A 23,038-nucleotide genomic window follows, 5' to 3' on the forward strand; every position below is an offset into this window, starting at 1 on the left:
TCATTCAATGTCTGCTTTTACAGTTTATTTCCACAAAATGTCATCTGAAATGGTCAGATAATAATGAGATAATAATGTATGTGAGTGATCACAGAACAAGAAAAGACCCCAAAAATGGGGGCCACCACTGATTCAGGTAACTTCAGGACAAAACTGCTCTGGATCACATGACTGCACACGCACACACACACACACACACACACACACACACACACACACAGATGTTTCCATTTTTTTTCAACACACAGTACACAAGATGATATGACTCTGAAGTGTTAGAATACTTCCTCTCATAAGCCAATGACATTCAAAGCACTGTCATGTTAGCAATATTGAATAAAAAAATAATCACATTATCTTCAATGTAGAACATAAATCAACAATCATTTAAAATCACTTAAATCTAGTAACAATATAGTGACAGTATAGTGACATATTGCCAGAAAGACCCAATATCATTCTGAGAATATAAAGAGTTGCTGTCGTAAACTACGCACTTTTTATTTTAAAGGTGTAGTCACAGGTACATATAGTCATCAAATGGGCATGTTTTCTGCAGCACTGAACCAAAGCAGACATGGGGAAGCTGAGCAGCAGGTGCCACATCGCCATCATGTCAAGAAGGAAGCCACTGAGAGCCATCGACTCGTGAAACAGACTGAAACATTAAAGGAAAAGGGTCTGCAGTTAGAGGCAGGTTTCAGATGGGATGTCAATATCTGAATTCCAAACAGAAAGATGAATCTTCACCTGCATGAGGCATCTTAGGCGAATTAACCAATCACATCATGGAGCACACTCCAGACTGAAGCGACTGGTCCTTTCTCTGAGTCACAACATCCAGGCTGCAACACAACCAGGACTCATCAGAACATCACAACCAACACAACTATGATGGAAAGATGAGAGATTACTAAGGTGATTTCTGGTTCTAGTTAGAAGGTTTTTTTCTGGGTGGCAGGTTCCTGACCTATAGGATGCCCTAAAAAATACAACAGAACACATGAAAAGAGTCAGAAACCAGAGAGAAAAGATGTCAGCGAGGCCAGCGTCGTGACAGTTTTGGTACTTGTCTCTACCTGTTTGTATGCCTGCTACCTTCCCCTCCCCCTTCTCCCACCTCTGGATTCACCTTCCTCCCACCCCACACCTGCCATGCTACTACAATCAAGCCACCTGGTTCCCATCAGCTCATCACCCATTCTGCATTTAGTTCCTGTCCTACCTTCGGTCTCTGCCCGATTGTCATTCTGTTCACATGGTTTCTCAGAAGTGGACGTCTAGCCTAGCTCAGCCTTAGAACCTGTACTAATCTGTTGCTAGTCGGTTCTTGAATTAAACCTGTTGTCTTTGTTCAGTTACCTTCCCTGTTTGTCTGCCTGTCTGCATGCCAGCCAGCCTGGTAGCCCAGCCATGTCCTCAAGCCCTCCTGCAGCTAATCCCCCCCCCCCCGGACCCACTCTCCAGCCCACCACCTCCTTGGACCAGCGCCCCACCTTCCACACCTCCCTCGTCATAAATAAACTTGTTCTTTTGTCAGTTGGTGTCAAAATTTGGATTCCTAGCGAAGTCGTGACAAAAAATTCAGAAACCACAAAGAAAAATTCACTTAAACAGAGATTTAAAAAAAAACTAAAAAAAACTACTGCTTCTATATTGACTTCTAAACTTGCAAAAAGTGTACAGTCACCGTCTGGCCCTTTCTGAAATACATAAACCATCTCTTAAGTGCAACAAGTGAATTAAAGTCTGGAAAAATATGTTGTTCAGTTGCAAATGACATTTTAATTCAGAAAATAATCATTACGTTTTGGTATTTATTAGAATTTAGAAAACTGGAGGACAGGTTTAACCTGCTGGTTTGCTTTACTCATGCTTCCTCCCACAACCCAAAGACGCACATGTTAACTTAGCTAATGATTCTGTCCGAGTGGGACAGGGGAAGAATAATTCTCATGCACAACTCCTGTCAGAAATGATGGAATCAGCACAGTTGGAGGATTTTCCTTTTCTTAATAAATAAATAAAAACATATGCCACAAGACTACTTCAATTAAGAGCTGAGTATTCTGACTTTGTAAAACATACATTTTTTGCATGGTAAAACTTATGAAAGCATGAAGAAAAACTACCCTGTACTCTGTTGCAGCTCCTCTGAATTCTTCACAGATATGAGATAATATTCTCCATCAGTCAGGTTCCATCCAGATCAGCTCTGCAGGATGGAGCATTCTTTCAGTTCCACCTTAAATCTGAACTGCTGGCCATGTCCCTGAGCCGATGTGTCTTTCCTGAAGAAGAGTTTGAATGCTTTTTGTTTTGTGGCAAAATGCACCATCCTCCTGTAAAAAATTAGCTCAGTATCAGCAAACCTTTTTTGATTGAAGGAGCGTGTCCATCTTTGCATTTCCTGCAGAGGTGATGGCTGCCATCTCCTCTGGTCCTTTACATCAGCCCATATCATCATTGATGGAAGGAGAACAGAGTCCACCTGAACACCTGCTGCAGAGGTGATGGCTGCCATCTCCTCTGGTCCTTTACATCAGCCCATATCATCATTGATGGAAGGAGAACAGAGTCCACCTGAACACCTCCTGCAGAGGTGATGGCTGCCATCTCCCCTGGTCCTTTACATCAGCCCATATCATCAGTGATGGAAGGAGAACAAAGTCCACCTGAACACCTCCTGCACAGGTGATGGCTGCCATCTCTCCTGGTCCTTTACATCAGCCCATATCATCAGTGATGGAAGGAGAACAGAGTCCACCTGAACACCTCCTGCAGAGGTGATGGCTGCCATCTCCCCTGGTCCTTTACATCAGCCCATATCATCAGTGATGGAAGGAGAACAAAGTCCACCTGAACACCTCCTGCACAGGTGATGGCTGCCATCTCTCCTGGTCCTTTACATCAGCCCATATCATCAGTGATGGAAGGAGAACAGAGTCCACCTGAACACCTCCTGCAGACGTGATGGCTGCCATCTCCTCTGGTCCTTTACATCAGCCCATATCATCAGTGATGGAAGGAGAACAGAGTCCACCTGAACACCTCCTGCACAGGTGATGGCTGCCATCTCCCCTGGTCCTTTACATCACCCCTGTCACAGTCTGCTCTGTCAGTCTATGTCATGTCACAGTTTATGTTTAATTATGTTATGTTCTAGTCATGTTTTTCCCCTGTCACGTTCGGTTCACTCATGTCACCTGTCTCATTGTTCACAGCTGCACCTCATTCACTGATCACTCCCTCCACAGTATTTAGCTTCCTGGTTTCCTTTCAGTCACTGCAGAATCCTCACTATCCCTTCATGCCTCGTCACAGAGATAAGTCCGGCTATGCCTCACAGTCATAGTATTTATTCATAGTCCTGTTTCTCTGTTTATTCACAGTCATAGTCTTCTTTTGTTTTCATGTTTAAGTATATTTGAATCCGGCTCTTCCGCGCCTTGTGTTCCTGCTTTTTTGCTCCCCGTTTTGTGAAATAAACCTTGTTTTTTAACCAAGAGAGCAGCATCTGGGTCCTACCTCCCCACCAGTCCCTGACAAGCCCGTATCATCACCGATGGTGGAAACGTGCTGGTTTCCTTCAGCCAGTCTACGTTTCATTGGACCAAACTAAAGTTCCAGCATCGTCTCCTTGGTGATTCTTCTCTGAGTCTCACTTCCATCCAACCAGCCACAGTCCATGGCTGCTTCTCTTCAGCCACTGTGAGCTACTTTTCTTCTCTTTAGGTGTTACTGATGCTTTACTTTGGCTTCTCCGAATGATTCTTACAGTTTGCTCACGAACATAGACTCCTGTTTCTGACCTTTTGTTTTGTTGGCTGTTTTCAGACGTGTTGCTTTTCTATCCTGACTCTCTGGTACGTTTCCCTTTTCCAACCTTCCCATTTTGTTTGTACTTGCTCCAAATGTTCGACACTCTGACTGGGCACAATCCAAGTTAAATCATCCTGTTAAAAGAGTTGCATAGTCCTTTCCATTTTTTTCCACTTACAGCTCTCTCATTGGTCATTTGCAGATTTAGACTTGTGCAGGTATTGGTTTTAGAGGTGCAAATTACAAGATGATTTAATATCTTTTCCCAGACAATTAAGTGGTTTCATTATAAATTGCTCAAGTTTTTTAGCTATGTTTAACAACGCCAGAATATTCAGCTCTTAAATGCAATTGTTTGTGTCATATCTATGTATGACAGATGAATGAACACCCCTCAAGTGTGATTACTCCAGAACTTTTGACAGGTGTTGTAAAAATAATCCAGTTCACAACAAATGTCATCTCAAAGATACAGCCAAATTCAAGCCAATTACAATCCAATTCATTGTAACACAATCATAATCCAATTCATTAAATTCCAGATTAGTCCAAATAAAAAAATAATTCTCTACCTATGATTTCTGCAAATCTTATGCGTAAATAACTGCAGTGTTTGGTCATTTTTTCTCATGAATTTGACATCCCTATTTTTCTTACCTCTTAGATTGCCTGAAAGAAGCATCAGGGTCTGAATGGGAGTTATGGACTTCATCTGATTCATCAATGGTGAGTGTGTTGCCAGGTTCACCTCTCTGTGGCGTACAGTGATCTCTGCCTGACATACGGATACTGCAGGATAGTTGATTCGCAGCACCTACAGGGTTCCCATTAGGGTCAAGGGAGTGATCCTTTTCATGGGAGGGTCTCAGAGACTCCAAGTCATTCTGAGAGGAGGACTGTATTACAATTTTGGGCTCAGAGAGAGGGGAGGGGGAGGGCTCACTGTGGGACAGCTGCAGTTTCTTCATGTGGTGGATCACTGAGGCTGCGTGGAAGGCTTGCTGTTGGAAAATGCACACAAAGAAAAACAGTCACTGCTGCCTGTGTCTGACATGACACACCTGTTTGAGTCTGTAAGTGCCTCTGTCAGATGTCACTGTCTGGTATGCAACACGCACACACACGGACTGTGGGCGTACGTAGGTCTATAAAATCTACACACAGGTTACATATTTGTGTTAAAGTCAGTTTCTCACTGCAATTCCAGTCACATTTGTGCCAACTGTGCTAAATCATGACTCTTTTTAGTAACAACTACTTTCTGTATTATTACATCTGTCCAGCATGCAGGGGTGTTTTGTGGAGAGTTTGAATAAAGTGGCTGTTTCTCATATCAGGGAGGGACACTTCTACACTTTTGGGTTTAGTTTTTGAGTAAAACCAAAAGACACTGCCGCTGGATGTAAACCTGTTTTCTGTCCACTCTCAATTAGGTCGCTCAGCACGGTTCGAGTTGAACTGCCTTCGCAGCTCGGCTGGGCCATTTTATTGGATCATCATCCTTGTAACAGTATACATGCATGGGAGCAGAATCTAGTTATTGACCCAAGTATGTCTGGCACTGAAAGCTGTGGAAAAAAGACGTCCTGCTGCCTCTAACTTGGGAGATCATGGTACATGGAAGTACAGCTGAATTCAATGCACAGACGCTGTCTGTAAATGACCTGAATGATCATTTTGACAGATGGTCAGAGAAAAGATGCGATTATAAAATCAGGATTTTATTAGAGCAGACCGCCAGCTGACACGTAGTCTTAATGGGCTGATTTTCAGTCCCAGTTTCTGATAAAAGAAATCTGTGAATGAGAGCAGCTTTATGGAGAAGTTAGCTGGATCACCATACACTTCCACTTTACTGTTTTTACAAAAGGAAGCAGAAAGATGGAAGTTTGGAGCATGAACAGAGCAGCTGGGACCACCTGAGTCCAGCTGAGTGTTTCCATGCAGGAGGGATTCAAACCCAGCTGGATCATCTGAGTGTGCTGATTCCATTATTAGAATATGAGTTTCCATGAAGCTCTCTACGCACTGTTCTTGAGCTAATCTGAAGGCCACATGAAGTTTGGAGGTCTGCAGTGATTGACTCTGCAGAATGTTGGCCACCTCTGCGCACAATGCACCTCAGCATCCACTGACCCCACTCTGTCATTTTACGTGACCTACCACTTCGTGGCTGAGTTGCTGTCGGGGATCAACCTGTTTAGGAGGACTACTCTAGTTCCTGAGCCACAGCTGGTGTGTTGTCATTTTGATTTCATTTAATGGGGTTAATTCACCTTACTCAGCTTGACAGCCAACAGCAGTGTCACTCACCTTCCATTTGGATTTGGCAAAGTTTCTCTCCATCTGTTCACAAACAGAGTGATAAATGTCCAAGTCTTTGGCAGTATCCTCTGCAATCCTGGAATCAAGTCAGAGATACAAGTTAGCATGGAAAAACAAAGAAGAAAGCGAGATGAAAGAAGGTGAAAGAGCATGTCTGTGGCAGAGGGGGAGAACTCACCAGGGGTGCTTGAGTGCCTGTTCAGTGGTGAAGCGTTTCGTGGGGTTTTTCTCCATCATGTTCCTGATAAAACCTTTGGCTGTTAACACATTAAATGGACAAATCTTAACCTTAGTTTAAACCTTAAGTTGCTCATGCACAGGGACAATTATGCACCTACAGAAACGGTACATGTTTAATCTAGAAGCTTCAAAATTTATACTCATTTGTTAAGGGGCTCCTTCACAAAACACACATCGATAAACCAGTGATACAGATGTGTAAAAACTCAGCTAAAAAGATCCCACCAGCAGCTACTTGAGTGAGTTCCTGGACCACCAAGACAGGAGTACTGAATCCTGAAATACTCCAGAAATAATTATTCCTGTCATGACACACTCAGACAGACAAACTGGTGTGAACAAAGGTAGGAAATATCTTATATATCACTTCATTACCCCTTCACACATTTACTGTACCTGTGCTTTTCTAAGTGGGTAGTGTGCAGACCTGTAACAATGGGCAGCAGTACCATGCTGATGCCTGGGCTATGCAATGTAAATGTGTGTTGAAAATACCCATTTGCGTTTTTGTAAATATAGATTCATAGATTTTTTTTTCTTAGGGCAGAAAGACTGCTGACATGTCTCTGAATGCCAGCTTATAAAATTCCTCAAAAAGGTGTGTGCTGTCATAGCAGCAATAAGATCTGGCCTAACCCAGCAGGTCAGACCTCTACTAATGTCTTCAGCAGATGATGTCAATATACTGTCGATATCAAGCTAATCTAAAAGATTACGTGAGCTAATCCTGCTCTATACTTCAGTTCATTTCAGTTCAGTTTACTGCAGTTCATCGCACCATTTGCTGAAACAACCAGAACTGAATCAAATACTTTTGGGACAAATTACAGAGCCTCAAGTCTCAGGACTTGATCTGAAAATGCAGATGCAGGTTCATTTGAAAGTGGACAATAATTTGTTCTCTGTTACAAAGCTCATGAATGTTCTGCAAAGTAAACAAAGTATCTCAACAACATGAGAGTCACTAAATGAAGTCGCAGCACATCTTTGGTCGGTATTGTATCTCGATACCAGTCCTTCTGCAATTATCTAACTGTCTGGAAATGTCTGTTCTAACATTTTTGTTTGGCAAGGAGAGTGATCGACTATGGCATACCTGACTCAGAGACATCATCCCAGAAAGGTGAATGGAAGGCGTACTCAGCCCTCATGATCTTTGAAAACAGACGAGTCTCATTCTCTTCAAAGAATGGAGGGTAGCCGCAAAGCCTGCAAACACAGAAGTACCTCATCATATCTGTAGAATTTTATTTTGAATCAGTACTTCATCAACCACAGATTTACAGGGAGGATTTCCTGGCCATGATATAAAGTTTCTCGCTTTGTATTTCTTTCAAATAGAAACTTACACTTTAGAAAAGTCTTCAGGCCACTAGAAACTCAATTCGTCAGTCATGAACGATGTCATTTCACATGTCATGGTTCTGGATTTTTGTTTGCCACTTCCTGTTTTTATCTCTAACTGTTTTGACCTTGAACATCTGGGAATTTTGCTTCCTGATATTGTTTTCACCACATTTTTTCCACTTAGTTGATTATTCCTTCCATCACTTAGTCACTGCTAACTTTGTAAATACTCCCCTGTGGTTTTTGTTTTGCTGCCAGATGCTGTTTGTACTGTGTTGTTGAGCTTTCTTGCCGCTGAATTTTTACTGGTGTTCCCTGTGTTTTGCTTATTATCGCTGCAGAGGAACCTCGGTGGTTGGTACTGTTTGTCAGCAGGATCACTGAAACAACTTGGACAGATTGAGATGAAGACTTTACTGGAGGTGGGCCATGGCCCAGCTTTCCCAGCCTTGGCAGAGGTATGCAGTCTGCTCTTGCTCTTGTCTCCCTTGTGTTTCTTGATTCCTGGTGTTCCCTGAGTGTTTTTTAAAATGGATACTTTGTGAGTTTCGCCTTTTGTCTGATAACTTCCTGTTTAGTCCACACTCCCTGCCTGTTCACTCAACTTTGGATTTTGGACTGTAATTTCCTCCAGCTGAAAATAGTTATGTATAATTTATCATGTTAATGTCGCCAAAAAGAAATGTACTTACAGGATATAAGTGATTACTCCGATGGACCAGCAGTCCACTGCTTTGCTGTAGGGTTTCTGAGCCAAAACCTCAGGGGCTGTAACATGACACACACACTGCTGAGTAACATATGAGTTGAAGAAGAAGCTCTAAATATGGATTATCTCATTAGAAACGGACTACAGTATTAAAATTTCACTTAAACTACAATTACTATAACCATATAGTTTGAAATTTTCTGGAAAGTACAAAATCATTTTGACTCATCTGAATAACTTTCATTTCAAGCACTTTTAATGAAAACAGTATTCATCAGCTGCTCAAGAGAAGAGCTGAGATAGGACTGACTGATCAATTCTTTCTCAAAGTTTCATGTACAAAATGTATGGAATTATTGTTCAGTACTAAGGGTGATACTGTGACCCCGAAACATCTGACATGTGATGAAGGGGAACACCAGTCTGCATCAAAGTAAAGGGCCTCTTTTTGTCATTGAAAAGGCAAAACCAGGGGAGGAACTCTACAGAGGGCAGCGCAGAAGGCAATGATCACTGTTATTATCAATCATTTGTGATTGCACCTTTAGGAACTGTTGTAACAAAATGATGCAACACACCCAAAATCATCACCTCTGCCAAAAAGATGTTTTTTTTAAATGGTTTGTTCCTGCATCAAGCAAATAGCAAGAGGAATAGAATTTGTCTTCTCAAAAACTGCCAAAGTAAATTTTATGAAAATTGGTGGCGATCTGATAAATGGGAAAAGCAATTTCTGTGTCAATTTGAAGCCCTTTCCTAAAAAGTTGAAAATAGCACATGGTCAACACAGTCTAAACCCAGAACATGGAAGAGCTAAGTTGGTCCACAGCGCAAAACAAGACTTTTACAGTCAAAAACTGTCAAATTAAAAAGCAACCATTTTAAAGGTCCCAAAATGAAGACATGGCATCAGGCTCTACTTTGTGAAAGTGACTCTTAAGGTTTTAACATCCACAAACACACTTTTTAGGGAGGCATATGTGGGTGGCAGGTGGCATCAATGTGCAGACAAATCAAAGTTCTTTCACTTTTCTGCTTTACTGGAAGTTGTGATCAGTTGGGTTCACATATTAAAAACTCTCGGTTAGGGTTAGAAATGAAAAAAAACACAGTTGGGTCAGTCATTACATGAATGCTGTTCCACACAAACAGCATCAAACCTCTGTTTTACAGCCTTCACTGTTGCAATCCAGCTTTATGTGCTCTGGACACAGCTGAGGTTCACTTCTCTCAGGCCTTGGTTGTAGCAGGATTACTCTGAAAGTGTTCCAACAAAGATGGAGCATATCCCAGCTCAGAATCAACTGTTGATGTTAATCCAGATGTGGATGCAGGATGCTTCCTTCAGCTTTGGCAGAAGTCTTAAACTGTTATTTCTTTTGCTAATTTCACCAGATGATTGGACTGATTTCAAAATAATTTACACCCAAAAAGATGTACATTTATTTTTAACAATATCTCGAAAATCAACTTTCACAATGCATTAGTTGCTTTAGTCTGGAGTTAAAACTGAAAGAAAATCTACTAATTTCTACAAATAGATTTTTTCTTCTATTTCAGCTGCGTTATCAAAATGACTATTTAAAGTCATCTAAAGTGATTTATTATTCAAAGTTATCAAACTACACAATTATTTCTTACCAAATAAACAAGGGATTAACTCACCAACATATCCTGGTGTACCACAAGCAGTAGACATCACACCATGCTCCAGTGTCTTAGACAGACCAAAGTCACTGACCATGATCTTAGCATTCTCATCTGTGTTGTAGTACAGCAGGTTCTCAGGCTGGTCAGGGAGACAAAGGGAGAACTTTAGGCTCTGTGTGCAGGGGGACCAGGTATTCATGTTGTTGGGACATAAATATGTTTTCACAGTCACATTATTGAAACACATCCTCCTTTGAAAGCATTTTCATTCGAGTTATATAGGGATTCCATGCTTTGGCTGTCAGCTCAGCCGCAGGGTCTGCGGGGCATACACTATATCTGTTCATCTGCCTTTACACGCATATGAACTTAAATGACATCCCATTCTTAATCCATAGGGTTTAATGTGACATTGGCCCACCCTTTGCAGCTACAACAGCTTCAATTTTTCTGGGAAAGCTTTCCACAAGGTTTAGGAGTGTGTTTATGGGAATTTTTGACCATTTTTCCAGAAGAGGATTTGTGAGGTCAGACACTGATGTTGGACAGAAGGCCTGGCTCGCAGTTTCCGCTCTAATTCATCCCAAAGGTGTTCTATCATGTTGAGGTCAGGACTCTGTGCAGGAACAGTCAAGTTCTTCCACACCAAACTGGCTCATCCATGTCTTTATGGACCTTGCTTTGTGCACTCGTGCGCAGTCATGCAGGAACAGGAAGGGACCATCCCCAAAATGTTTCCACAAAGTTGGGAACTTGAAATGGTCAAAAATCTCTTGGTATGCTGAAGCATTCAGAGTTCCTTTCACTGGAACTAAGGGGCCAAGCCCAGCTCCTGAAAAACACCATAATCCCTCCTCCACCAAACTTTACACTTGGCACAATGCAGTCAGACAAGTACCGTTCTCCTGGCAACCGCCAAACCCAGACTCAGAAGTGTGATTCATCACGCCAGAGAACACGTCTCCACTGCTTTAGAGTCCAGTGGGGGCGTGCTTTACAGCACTGCATCCAACGTTTTGCATTGCACCTGGTGATGTAAGGCTTGGATGCAGCTGCTCAGCCATGGAAACCCATTCCATGAAGCTCTCTACGCACTGTTCTTGAGCTAATCTGAAGGCCACATGAAGTTTGGAGGTCTGTAGTGATACAAATAGAAATATCTGGGGCTGCAGCTAGATGACAGGTTAGACTATCTATCTATCTATTTCTCTATCTGCGCATGCGTGTGAGATTGAGCCGAGTGCGAGTGTGAGTGACTGATTCTCTAACTTTATATTTTTTTGTTTTGTCCTTGTGACAAATTTTTCTTTGTTTGTTGGGTGGTTTGTTTTGAGGATTGTTGTGGTGTTTGTTTAATTTTTTTGCGGAGGTGCGCTCCAGCGTTTGCTGGGAGGCCGGCACCCCGTGGGAGAACAATGGATTTTGAAAGTTTGACAAGACGCCATGGCATCAAGGTGGTTTCTGATGTCAGTATAGAGGAGTGCAGTCTAGCTGTTGGGGAAGTCGTGGGGCATGAGCATATTGTCTCTGCCTCGCGGATGAATCGGGCGATTGTTTTATTTCTTAGTTCTGTTGAAAAAGCAAATGAGGCCACTCAACATGGCATTGTTATTCAGGGTTCCTTGACACCTGTTCTCCCCTTGAGTAGTCCCTCACGGAAGATAATTCTGTCAAATGTCCCCCCCTTTCTAAAAGATGAGCATATTGCCCGTGATTACGTTTCGGAAGACTGGTGTCTCCGATAAGAAAGATCCCCGCTGGTTGCAAGTCACCTCTGCTCAAACACCTTGTGTCTTTTAGGAGACAAGTCTACATGGTTTTAAATCATGGTCAAAATGAGCTAGACCTAACGATTAAATTTAATGATGATGGTTTTGACTATGTGGCCTTTGTAACCTCGAATGTAGCACTGAAATGTTTTGGTTGCGGCAGAGTCGGGCATTTGGTGCGCGACTGCCCTGGTGAGCAGGCGGCGGCCGCCGGTGATGAACCGAGCACAGAGCAGGGGGGAGCGGCTGCGACAGAGTCTGCAGGATGCGTATTCCTCCCTGCAGCAGTGGTGGGATTGTGGAAAAGTACAAATTAAGCAGCTTTGCCAACAGTATACACTGAATGTAACAAAAGAAATGGGTCAAGCGATGACAGCCCTGGAGAACGTAATCCTTGATCTGCAAGGACTGGTAGCTGCGACTGAATATGAAGAACATTCTACAGTACTTAAGCGTAAACAGCACATGTTGTCTGATTTGTTAGGTAGAAGAGCCCAGGGAGCCCTGGTGCGTTCTAGGTTTCAATGCGTCACCCAGATGGATGCACCCTCCAAGTTTTTCTTTAATCTGGAGAGGAAGAATGGGTAGGGTAGACTTATCCGCTGCCTGCTCTCAGACACTGGGCATGAGCTCACTGATCTTACTGATATTCGTAAGCACGCTTTAGGTTTTTATGCTGGTCTGTATAAATGCGAGCTTGCTAATGCAGCAGATATAGCCAGTGATTTTTACGATGGGTTACCCGAAATAAAAAAATCAGCCACCACTGCTTTGGATGAACCTCTGTCCCTTCATGAACTCCACTCTGCACTTATGAGTATGGACAATGGTAAAGCGCCAGGAATTGATGGTTTATCAGTAGAGTTTTATAAATGTTTTTGGCCAGTGATTGGGCAGGACTTGTTGGGTGTCCTGCTTGATAGTTTTAAAAAAGGCCTACTACCACAAATTTGCAGATGAGCTGCTATCACCTTACTACCCAAGAAAGGTGACTTATGAAATATAGCGAACTGGCGTCCGGTTTCTCTCCTGTGTGTAGATTTTAAAATAGCTTCCAAGGCCTTGGCCACAAGAATGCGTGGGGTAATTGAACAAGTTGTACACATCGATCAGACTTACTGTATACCACAGAGGTCAGTTTTTGATAATATTGCTCTGGTTCGCGATCTTCTGGATCTCTCTCACAAAAAGGGCATTAAAGCTGGCTTGAGTTCATTGGACCAACAAAAAGCTTTTGACAGGGTCGAACACATGTATCTTTGGCAAACGTTAGATGCTTTTGGCTTTAGCCCTGGTTTTAGTGCCATGATAAAAACAATGTACAGAGACATTGAGAGTGTGCTTAAGGTCAATGGTGGTTTGAGCGCTCCTTTTAAAGTCTGTAGGGGTGTTAGGCAGGGTTGTGCTATGTCAAGTGATGGTGTCACTTAGCACGCTTTGACCAACAGTAGTAATGGGGGTGTAGAGCAAAAAGAATATTCTATCCTCTTCTTCTCTGAAATTTCTATGAAAGTGAAAGTGTTTTGGTACATACGTTAGTAATTGTGTCACATTTAATTTGGTTAACAGAGCTTAAAGGACAAACAGAATCTTATGTCATTCTGTGTATGTGATTAAATGATTGTTAGGCTTGAGCTATTTTTGACGTTACGATGGTTGTTCGTCACAGGTGTGTGTGTTACCTTCAGGTCCCTGTGTACGATGCTGTTTTCGTGCAGGTAGCTGACAGCCTGCAGCACCTGTTTGATCACTTTGCTGGCATCCTTCTCAGTGTAAACCCCCTTGTCTAAAATGCGATCAAATAGTTCACCCCCGGACACCCTGTGAATGCACAAAAAGACACACAAAAGTAGGTCATCATGTCTTTTTAAGAACCTTGCTGCCTTCACTGACCTCCTTTACCTACTTCTGAGAGTTACTGGACAAAAATCTTTGTTCAAGATTTGTAAAGCATCCATCCATTTTCTATACTTGCTTTATCCAATTTACACCTTGGACAGGTCGCCAGTCCATCACAGGGCCTCACAGAGACAAACAATTGTGCATGCTCACACTCACTCCTAGGGACAATTTTAGAGTCACCAATTAACCTAAGATGCCAGTTTTTGGAAGGTGGGAGGAAGCCTGGAGTATACACGCATACATGGGGAGAACATGCAAACTCCACACAAAAAGTACGAGCTGGGATGAGAACCTGGAACCCTTTTTCTGATCTGTAAAGCACCAAAATATAATTTCATATCTTAACTGAGTCAATGCACCAGGATGAATTACAGTTCAGTCATTAGCTGCTGACTCATTCGAGGCAGAGATGAGAGATGAGTCCTGACCACTCGGTTTCTTTCTCCAGTACAACATGTGATTTTGGTCTTTTTCTGACATTTTTAACTTCATTGTGACTTGAGGGTAACTTTTATGCTGTCTCCTTAAAAATGTACTGTTACTTACTGGTACAAAACTGATGCACACACTCACATGCAGTCAGCTATTACATAACACTATTAAACTCAAATTGGCAAATGGCATGACAAGGTAAGACAAAATACACTTTACCCAAAGAAACTTACTGATTTCAGCTGATATAAATAATAAATATAACATAGTGTACTTGTACATTAGACAAAAGCTATTAGTCAATGGTAGAATGTCATAGTGTCATTATAAAACCAACATGTCCATGGAATTTTTTCACATTTTGTTACTGTCATATTCACTGCAGTGTCCCAGATGAGACACATTGCCAGTGTTGTACAATACTAAGTTATCAATAAGAATGAGTTCACTTACAGTTGCATGACGAGGTAGTAATGTGTTCTGCTCTCATAGAAGTCTTCCAATTCCACCACATTCTCGTGTTTTATCCTGAAATAGTAAGAAAGAGAACATAGACTTGTGCCGTCCTGTGTGCTGAATGTTACACTTGTTTCCATATGGAGAGAAAATCAACTCAAAACAGTTACACATGTGTAACACATGATTTGTACACATGATCTACAGTAGAAACACGTATTCAATGATTTGCATGTGCAGAAGCCTTTTTGAACAGGAAAATGATCACATCTGTGAGGTTGAAGGTAAATCATTCATGTTTGTGCGGCATGTAATGTGTGCATGTGTAAATTTATTTCAGATTGAACAAAGTTACACCCAAAATGGTTTGCACTGTTTACAAATCATGTATTACACATGTCTAACTGTATTGAGTTGATTTTCTCTCCGTACTGTCTGGTTAAACTTTTACTCAAAGCAGCATTTGCATGAAATAGTAAGAAGACACAAAAGTTAGAAAATAAAGAGATTATTGATATTTGTTTAACTGATGACACAGCTGGTGCACAGCTCTCTGCTGGGAGGAATCCAATGAAAATGTGTTTTACCTCCTCAGAACATTGATTTCATTTTCCAGGTTGCTTTGAACGAGGTGTTTTTTCTTCAGACATTTCAGGGCATAAAGTTTTCCTGTTTTCTTCTCCCTAACCATGAAGACTTCTGAAAACGATCCCCTGCAATAAAATAGCAAAGAAAAGCAGACAAAGTGAATAATTGCAAATGTCAAAAGCTACGTATGGTGTAAAGGAAATATTACATTAATGTTCCACTGAGTAACATTCAGGGTGACCACAAAAGCAATATAATATTCACAACTCTGTTTACATTTATGTGAAATATCGTTAGAGACAGTTACTTAGAATAAGCTATCTATATTCAGAACTTTGTCTAATCACCCAAACATGATGGCAATTATGTTGTTAGCAAAGAAAAAGCATATTGAATGAAATGTTGCTATGAAATAAAGAAATTAACTCAACAGAATGTAAATATGTAGATTAAATAATATACTGCAATAGATAAATGCTTTTCTTCTTAAAAATTAAATTTTTCAAAGAGGAAACTTTATTAATATCAGGGGAATTTTCTAATGTCATAGCTAATTCCAGCTTTCCTTCTTGTTTTGGTAAAAGAGCTTGTTGAGCTGTGCGGTCTGATCTAATCTGTCTGCTGTCAGGCCGACTCAGTCCATCGATGGAAAACGATCTGAGATCAAGCAAAGATGGTAATGGAAATTCTTTAGGGCTTCACAGGTCAAACACTTCACAACAAGAACCAAACTCAACTTTACAGCTATTCAAATGAAACTCATGAAATGCTTTGCCCATTGTGGTTATGTTTTTCACAGAAGCTATATTAGGCTTATATTATATCAATAAGATATAATGTCAGATAGAGTAACATTTAACTGGTAATCTTAAAAGAAAAGACAGTCACAAAAGTGGGACATACATGAATGTATGAATGAATGTATCTGGGTTAATATTTAGTTCATATCCTTAGTTTTCACATTGCTAAGAATTACTTGAGCTGTCCTGTTTTGCAAGAGTGTACTACTAATTAATAAATCCCATTTTAAATTAATGTAGAATGAACTGGAAAACCTCTCCAAAGTCAGATTTACAACTCGTCATATCGGAGGAAGCTCACCTGTACTCAACCTCAAATTCAACATGGCTGTGTTGTTCCACTCATGCAAAGTGGTAGTAGCTGCAGAGGCAAATGGAAAGCTGCCAAAACTACGTGAAACATCTTGCACTGTAATCCCTGTTCTCTAAAGCCCCCCTCAGTGAGACATTTCATGTCTGTAAAAAATATCCTAACAGTACAGAAATAAAATAATCAAGTGCAGCTTTCCCTTAACCCATCATCAAATCTTCTCACAACAGATGTGCAACGAGTTGGTTTAGCATAGCATTTACCAAATTGGTGCTAAGCATTCTTTTCAAGATATATATTCTTGCTGTGAAGCAAAAGGTGGTTCCAACCATCCATGGAAATGGATGTGTAGGATTACATCCCATTTAGACATCACATATGCTAAACAGACTTTGCATAGGATACTGAGCATCCTTGCGTATGGCTCCTCTAACAAGTTTACTGTCTCCTCAAAGTGCAGGAATTGAGATATCCCTAAAAAGGTTTACCTACATCAGTTTCCAGGTCACAGGCATAGGATGGATAGGCAGGCACAAAGAATGCCATAAACATGATTCTGCACACTATCTGTGTTTGGCCTTCACACAGGTGCTTCTCCCTGTTTTGACGTATTTTGCTGGAATTTGGAGGCAGCCTCAGAAACATTTAGAACATTGTGAGCTATGGGCTGCTCTCCAATGTGTTGGTTTGCTCTCCTTTGGAAAATAAAAAAGTCAAACTGGGCACAGATCTGGTTTGTGCTGATGTGAAACTAAGGCTAAGCACGAACAAGGGTATCTTAAGTAAGATGTGTTTTTTCTCTAAAAATAAAAAACATTAAAAAAACAACACAAACTTCATTGTAATAGCTAACTGCATATATACTGGGTACAAGTTGGAATATTTGCCTTTTTAATTGTCCACACCACTTTTAATGACCTTCCAAAGAGGTTCGCTCTTATACATGATCTCACCTGCCTACTCAATAGTTCAATGTGCAACTTTCAGGTACCACCGACAGGCCTCTTCTAATAGCATAGTAGCATAGCATTGTAGCCTGATTCATCAGTATAGTCAGAGAGTGCAAGTACATACTAAGCAGGCATTAAATGCTACTAAGGTTAGGCTATCAAGGTTAGCCCCAGCATTATCCTGCTGGCCTCTCCCATTGCCATTTCAACAGAGAGTATTTCATGCATATTCTTCCATCAGACCAAGGCGCAATTGCACACACAACCTGATGTTTTCCAGTCAACACATAAATGTTACAGTCAGAGCCCGTGATGATCTTCAGCTTGGCAGACGATTCCTAAAAAGTCTGGCTTTGGTGCCCAAACTGTGTTGGCATGTAAAAGATGGCTCCTATGGTGAATTTGTGGTTATGTTATTGTGTACAGGGCCTTTGAGTTTAACTAATGAAGATTGTCCAGTGCAGCTGTTGTTTGACTGTTTCACATGTGCTTTTTCCCCATTTATCATTATTCGAGCTTCATGCTCCTTGTTATGAAATCAGATGCTGTCAGCGCCTCACAACTCGAGCTCATTTTCAGCCAACTGGTGTTTAACCAACTTGTCACCTCATCTCCAAAGCTTCTGACTATTAGGGTACTGGAAGGCTGCTTGTCTACATAGAAAAAAACTCAAAATTCCTCAAAGGTTTTGAATGTTGTGCCAGCAGCAAATTAAGAGACAACATGAGCTCCCTTCCTTTCAGAAGGGATGATGCAAAGGTTCCTATGCTGTGCTGACAGAGATAAAAAAAACATAAGCAGCAAAGTTCCTTTCCTTAGCATTGAGAGAATTGTATCACACATGGCACTCGGATACATCTGTGTCATTTCACTCAGTTAAAAGCTTTCTTACCCACACAAAAAAAACGACTCAACTGTTCTCTTTCTTTTACCACCTCTATTCTTTCCCTGCCTGCTTTAACCTTCCACAGCTTTTCTTTCCATGTGAAAAAAAAATGACTTTTATGATGACATCTTCTGGTTCAAACTCATTAAAAAAGCATTCACAACTTTTTATCAAACGAGTCTTATGTTCATTTACTTCTCTGCAACTGAACGGCGTTTGGAACAAGAGGTGTCATCGCCCACTGCAGGCTAAAATAAATAATACAGGTTTAGGGCATTTCCTCAAAGGCCTCACTTGTTAGACTTAGTGACATATATCTTTCACGTTTAAGGTGATATTGAACCTTTTAGTAAGTTGAGTGATACTACCGTGCTTACCTACCTAACCCTAAACCTAATGCCTCAAATCCAACTGAAATAAATGCAGGTCTCAGATTATTTTGTGATAGCAGTGAACTCTGGTTTACACACTTGTATCAACAAGTAAAACTTGAATTTCTCAGGTGTTTAGAAACAGGAAATTACTCAAATTAGTCACAGTGAAAAACACTATATATTGACTAAAATAGATTCATAGATTCATCTATGAAACCCGTCAAGTAGGAGAATGTGATTGTTCAGTGAACGTGTTGACTCAATCTCCCTTACAAATAAATGAAAGGATATGATAAAACACCTTTAACACATTAACTGTGGCAAAAAAAGAAAAAAAACTGTATTCTTTACAACAAAGACTAAATGCAATGCAGAGCATGTGTTGCACAAATGCATCTACCAAACTGAGCTGACTCAGGTGCCTCCATCTGACACCTGCTCATACCACGCACTCCTACTCTGATACAGTCAGCTAGACACCTAATCCTCTAAGAAAGTGGTGCCAGGATGTTCCTGCACTGCTCCTCTGATGTCAGCACTCCAGAGCTTCAGACACACACACACGCACACACACCTGACTCATTCACAAGCAGCCAAAGAGTGAGCACTAAAGCAGCTTTCACACTGCAGGATATACTCCGTCAGTAAACCTGACAAGTGTTTACTGCAGGTGATCATACTGACGAATGAAACTAGCCTGTTCTTATCTTGGCCACTGATCCAAATAATTTCAGAGACCCTAAAATGACAAACAATCATGTTTCTGCTAGTTTAAGGCCATTTGATGTAAAAAAAAAAAATCTCCCAAGTAGTTGCACCAAATGTTTGTTTGCCTATAATGACTTCTTAAAATCTATGATCATTTAAGTCCTAATTTAGTTGATTTTGTACCATTTTTAACTGTCATAAGAAGCGCATCTGGATTAGATGGAAAACTAACATGTAGGAAGTTTATATTCATGAATGTGAAGTTTATGAAAATGTGCAATTGGATGTGAACCCAAAACACAGCTATCATCTGTGTACAGAAATAACTAAAACAAAATAATCTAAAACTATTGATAAGCTTTGAAATCAAGCATGTGTTCAGCACAAAATATCCTCATCAAAATCACAGGTTTACTCAGTCAAGAAAGCTTGAAAGTTCTAATCATAATTAAAACCAGTAAAGCCCAAATGTCTTCCAAAAGGTTAACAATGTAAAGTTGCAGGAAACCTGCAGTTTAAGAGGTGAGCACATTATGCAGACAGTCAGAGAGGCATCATTGATAAAACATGCTTCCTGGCAGCTGTGAAAAGGGATTATCCTGGGCCCTGAACACTGATCTAAGCCTCATCACTGGGAAGATACAGAGAGGTATCTCAGTTGTGTAACTGCTCTCTGAACTTGAGTAAACTAATTCAGTATTGTAATACTGAAGGGGACATTTGGAAAGTAGCTTTAGAAAAATTAGGTCCCACCTCAGATGATCCCTCATATAGTTTCTCTTCATGCAAATCCAGAGTCAGGCATGTTTTCCTGGAGGAAATGTGCACCTTCCGCTGTAATAAACATCTAACTAGTTAGAGCAGCCATTGCACTCACAAATGATCAAATCAGATTCTTAGCATATTTGTTTGAAAGCCAAGAAATATGTCTCCATGGGCAATATGGTAAGAGTTCTGTTGAGATCTAACAACAGAGATCGTGTTTCTCCAGTTTTAGCTTCTCTTCATTGGCTCCCTGTTAAATTCAGAATAGAATTTAATATTCTTCTCCTCACATATAAAGCTCTTAATGACCGAGCTCCATCATTTCTTAAAGATCTCATAGTTGGATATTTCCCCAACAGAGCACTTTGCTCTAAGGCTGCAGGTTTCCTTGTTGTTCCCAGAGTTTCTAAAAGTAGAATGGGAGGCAGAGCCTTCAGTTATCAGGCCCCTCTCTGTGGAACCAGCTGCCAGTTTGGCTTCAGGAAGCAGACACCCTCTCTACCTTTAAGATCAGGCTGAAACTTTCCTTTCTGATAAGCTTATAGTTAGGGATGGCTCAGGTGAGCCTGAAACATCCCATAGTTAAGCTGCTATAGGCTTAGACTGCTGGAGGAGCTCCCATGATGCACCTCTCCTCCCTCTGCTATCTTTACTCTCCATGTACATATGACATCATTGTTGTCATTAACTTGTGTTTCTCTCTCTCAGCAGGTATCTCTGGCCTGGTGTTACGGTGCTTGTTGTCCCCTCTATTCCCTCTTTCCTGTCCTCTCAGCCCCCAGCTGGTTGAGGCGGATGGCCACCCTTCCTGGTTCTGGTTCTGATGGGGGTTTCTTCCTATTAAAAGGGAGTCGTTCCTTTCCACAGTCACCTCATGCATGCTCATGACACAGGACGGGAGATTGGACTGAAGACAAATTTTGGTTCAATCTGTTGGTTTCCTTAGCTAGGATATGTTTTGTTTGGCTCTGTATGTATGAATTGGACTAATTTGGAATTTAATGATTTGGATTTGATTCGATTATGATTACAATGAATTGGACTCTAAATGACTTGAATTGGATTGTATCTCTGAAGCTTCTTGAGATGAAATTTGTTGGTATTTGGTGGTATATAAATAAAACTGAATTGAATACCACACAATTGGGAGCATGTCTAATTGTAATGACAATAATTTGTGAATTGATAATTACTTAAGAACTGTTAAACATTTAATTGAAAATAGATAAATGCCTTTGTGTCAATGTACATGGACACTTGTAGTCCCTTTTCTGTCTTTACTTTCAGCAGACGGTACTTACGATCCCATCTTCCCCTTAAAGTCAAACACATCCTTGATATTGCTGATGCTTTTCTTCCAGCTGCAGATGATCTCCTTTCGCCCCATCTTGGCTCTGTCGTTGCTGTAGACTCCTGAAGTATAAATGAAATTCATTTCTTAAAATTCTTCTTTTTTTTTTAATGAAACCTTTATTTAACCTGATAAAAGACCCATTGAGATCAAGACCTCTTTCACAAGGGTGACCAGCAGCACACGTCATGGTGGACAATTACATACACAAACTACAGAAGTTATTGTTCAGGTAAAAAATTAATAGTCTGAATGTATTTTTTTTTTCTGGTCAAATTCTTGTGGAGGAACAATATCCAGTGTAAGTACCTCTCTAACCAAAATCATTTCCTGTTAAATGCCACTCTCAGAAGTCACCCCGTTTCCCCTGATCTGGTTACGTAAACAGCGACATGTCTATTCGAGGTCAGTTCTCGCCGAGTAAAGCCCATTTGTACCTATCAGCTACACAAGATTAGACACTTTAAGGATTAGAGAGATAAAAAAAAATCTGGTTTGTTTCTCATCCCAGTCATCCCTCCCTCACTCCTCCTCATCTCCTGCACTCCTCCCTCATGTGGGAACAGATTAGCGGTTGATTGATTCCCCAACAAGACAAAAACTGTCATTGCCTTGAAAAACCTTCCAAAATATATGCAGGAAGGCACCAAAATGTGATGCATTTTATTTAGATACTTTTCACATTAAAGATTTGACACTGTTAGAAGGGACTATTTCATAACAACTTAAAGTTCTCATCTTCAAATATAATCCAGAAAGGTTCTTACAGATCCATCTGATTCAGCATGAAAAGACTACAAATAGAGATGGACACTTTAACCTGTGTTTGATGTGAGCTGTCAGAGAGAAACAGAACCCATCTAACTGTAAGGTTCTGAAGCCCTATCGAAATTAGACAGTTTAGAAACCCAGAACTGTGAACAGAAATCGTTAAAGTCATGGTCTAATCATCAGACAACCGATTCTACTTTAAATGTGATGTAAGACCCTCCGTGTAGGGCCAGAAGTGCGAAAACGTTACCTGATGCGTGGGTTAGGTTCGACTGAGTCCAGCTGTCCGTGGATGTACCTGAGCCTTTCCCGAGGACCGCAGCTCTTCATGTAGTGGGCGGAGCCTCGTCCATCGCAGCTGTCCGGAATGTGATGCATTCAGACGCTATCGGAAACTGTGACATCTCAGTTACTGAGCTGTTGTTGCTGTTATTTCTGACTATTGCTTGGAAACAGAATACCCAATTAAAACTAAAATGATCTTGGTGTGTTGGTATTGATGTAAAAATGTGGTATGAATGTGTGTCAACCCGTAGCATCTGACCAATCAGCGGTCAGATACGCCGACACGCAGTTGGATGCAGGTGGAGAGATGGCCTCCAAACGGCAGTATGAGTCGGGAGCAACCAAAAGAAAGAAAAGGTCTAAACAAGACGAGGCTCGTGCTTCACTTGAAGGTGGATATGTTGTTGAAATAAAAAAGAAAAACTTTGTGGCATAAACACCTGAGCTGCTATCCTGTTAATCACGAGACAGAAGAGAGGATAATTCTGTCTAGATATGAACTGGAGGTTAAATTTCCCAGTGGCCCTGATTATCATTTATTGAATTTATTGAATTGAACTGTATATACATTCACCTCTGTTGAAAAAGGAGTGGTTAA

At 40.9% G+C, this 23,038-nt stretch overlaps 1 protein-coding gene across 1 annotated transcript; it reads right to left on the reverse strand.

The window, feature by feature from the left end:
• Positions 1-460: 460 nt before the first annotated feature.
• On the reverse strand, positions 461-22,468 carry LOC140303962 (calcium/calmodulin-dependent protein kinase type 1D-like). Its single transcript, XM_072382959.1, has 13 exons — positions 22,406-22,468; positions 21,335-21,446; positions 15,240-15,365; positions 14,650-14,724; positions 13,545-13,683; positions 10,109-10,232; positions 8,427-8,502; positions 7,484-7,596; positions 6,326-6,404; positions 6,136-6,223; positions 4,480-4,823; positions 751-845; positions 461-658 (listed from the first exon to the last, which is right to left on the reverse strand). Exons 2-12 carry the CDS (start codon positions 21,418-21,420, stop codon positions 782-784), a joined length of 1,314 nt encoding a protein of 437 aa, XP_072239060.1. The 5' UTR covers positions 21,421-21,446; positions 22,406-22,468; the 3' UTR covers positions 461-658; positions 751-781.
• Between the last annotated feature and the right edge of the window lie 570 nt (positions 22,469-23,038).

Source organism: Leuresthes tenuis, unplaced genomic scaffold (genome assembly GCF_036924035.1).
Source record: "Leuresthes tenuis unplaced genomic scaffold, fLeuTen1.0.hap1 SCAF_3, whole genome shotgun sequence".
Lineage (NCBI taxonomy): Eukaryota > Metazoa > Chordata > Actinopteri > Atheriniformes > Atherinopsidae > Leuresthes > Leuresthes tenuis.

What these genes read in the sequence shown, in the direction of transcription:
- LOC140303962 (XM_072382959.1), bottom strand. Translation starts at nt 21,420, where the DNA reads ATGGGGCGAAAGGAGATCATCTGCAGCTGGAAGAAAAGCATCAGCAAT. An exon ending in TACTACCTCGTCATGCAACT is followed by an intron (nt 13,684 to 14,649) that starts GTAAGTGAACTC and finishes GTGCATTCACAG; the next exon opens with GGTGTCCGGGGGTGAACTAT. An exon ending in GGATGATGTCTCTGAGTCAG is followed by an intron (nt 6,405 to 7,483) that starts GTATGCCATAGT and finishes ATGTGTTAACAG; the next exon opens with CCAAAGGTTTTATCAGGAAC.